Genomic DNA, 1,663 nt, shown 5'->3' with positions numbered 1-1,663 from the left:
CTGTCATTTCCACAGAAGACATGATCATTCCTAAGAAGGATGATGCTAAAGTCTTTCCTGGAGCTGATGAAATCAAGGGGGAAGTTGTAAGTATTAGTAATGGGACCCCAAAGTCTGTTAAGAAGCAGAGGAAGTCCTTCCAGGTTCCTTCTGAGATGGCAGAACCTGCAGCACCTGAACATCCAGCCACGTCTGAAGCCACTTTACCTCAGAAGAGAAACCGTGTCAGCCCCCAGAGGTATACTGCATCTGAGGTTATTGATCAAGTCTCTGCTCAAACATCAAAGTCACCATTGAGAAGACGGAGCAAGGAGGCCACACCAGTCAAAGCCTCCGTGACAAAGGAACAAGAAGAGCCAGCAATGCCATCTCCCAAGACAAAGCAGCTACAAAAGGCATCACCAAGGAACTCGGGCAAAACTGAAAAAGGTAATAAACACTGTTTATCATTTTAATCAAATTACTGTAATTATTGAAGCATTGTTTGTTTAAGATATGTTTGGTAGATTGATCAGTGACAATTTATTTTTTAGTGAAAGACTTGCCAAAAAAACGCAAAAGTGGAGAACTTGCAGCCGACTTGCCCACATCACGAATGAAGAAGAAACGTGTTTCCTTTGGAGGTGCCCTGAGCCCAGAGTTATTTGACAAACGACTGCCTCCTGACTCTCCATTACGCAAGGGGGCCACTCCGCGAAGAAGCTTGTGTCTGTCTCAACCCAAACTGTCCCTCCTTAGAAGAGCATCAGTCATTGGCTTCCTAAAGGTAAGACTAACAAAGATGATGACTAGAGTATCAGGACATCAACAATATTATTGCTCTAACCCATATAATTTTATTTAAAATGTATCTTGTTTTACATAGGAGTTTGAAGATAGCCCAAATGTGCAAAGAAGTCCTGCAAAAAAGAGGACTCCATCACCTAAAAAGTCACCAAGTGCCAAGAATGCTTCTCCTAAGACCCCAACGCCTGGAAAGAAATCACCGAAATCTAAGTCCCCGTCTCCCAAGGCAGCATCACCTGGAAAGAAATCACCAAAATCCAGGTCCCCGTCTCCGAAGGCGGCATCTCCTGGAAAGAAAACACCAAAATCCAAGTCCTCGTCTCCAAAGGCAGCATCTCCTGGAACAAAGTCACCAAAGTCCAGAACCCCGTCTCCTAAGACAGCATCTGCTGAAAAGAAGTCACCAAAATCCAAGACGCCGTCTCCTACAACGGGAAGGTCTCTCGCTAAATCTCAATTGAAGTCTTCAACCCCAGGTCAGGTTTCTTACAAAGAAACTCCCAGTGGCAAGAAGAGGTCAGCCCTGGCAGTGTCAAGTCCTTCCCCTAAGGAAATTGCTCCCATTGTTTGTGCAACACCAGCCAAAACCCCCTGTAACTCAGGGGTCTGTACCTCCACAGGGCGCTTCTCTGTGTCACGCATCAGCACTCCATCTCCAGTTGCAGAAGATGTTGTTACTAACAAGATGCCTTTAGTCACCGTTACCCCTAAAATACCTCTGAGGAGAAAGAGCATGAAGAGCACCTCACGCAAGACTCCAAGTATATCCAGGAGTGCTGTAAAAGTGATGCGCAGAAGTGGCATTTCACGTGCATCTATCAAAGGTATGTTAGATCCTGAAATTTATAATGTAGCTTTTACACTAGAAATCTTGTCT

The 1,663-nt window shown here is 44.9% G+C and overlaps 1 protein-coding gene across 1 annotated transcript; it reads left to right on the top strand.

The window, feature by feature from the left end:
- Positions 1-6: 6 nt before the first annotated feature.
- On the top strand, positions 7-1,610 carry LOC111668063 (uncharacterized; the record flags this gene model as incomplete). Its single annotated transcript, XM_023424004.1, has 3 exons — positions 7-429; positions 534-766; positions 866-1,610. Coding segments are annotated over exons 1-3 (1,387 nt in total), but the record flags the coding sequence as incomplete, so codon positions are not given.
- Between the last annotated feature and the right edge of the window lie 53 nt (positions 1,611-1,663).

Source organism: Seriola lalandi, unplaced genomic scaffold (assembly GCF_002814215.2).
Source record: "Seriola lalandi dorsalis isolate HSWRI2012SDOR001 ecotype SW California unplaced genomic scaffold, Sedor1 jcf7180002003850, whole genome shotgun sequence".
NCBI lineage: Eukaryota > Metazoa > Chordata > Actinopteri > Carangiformes > Carangidae > Seriola > Seriola lalandi.
This window is presented reverse-complemented; position numbering and strand designations above follow the sequence as displayed.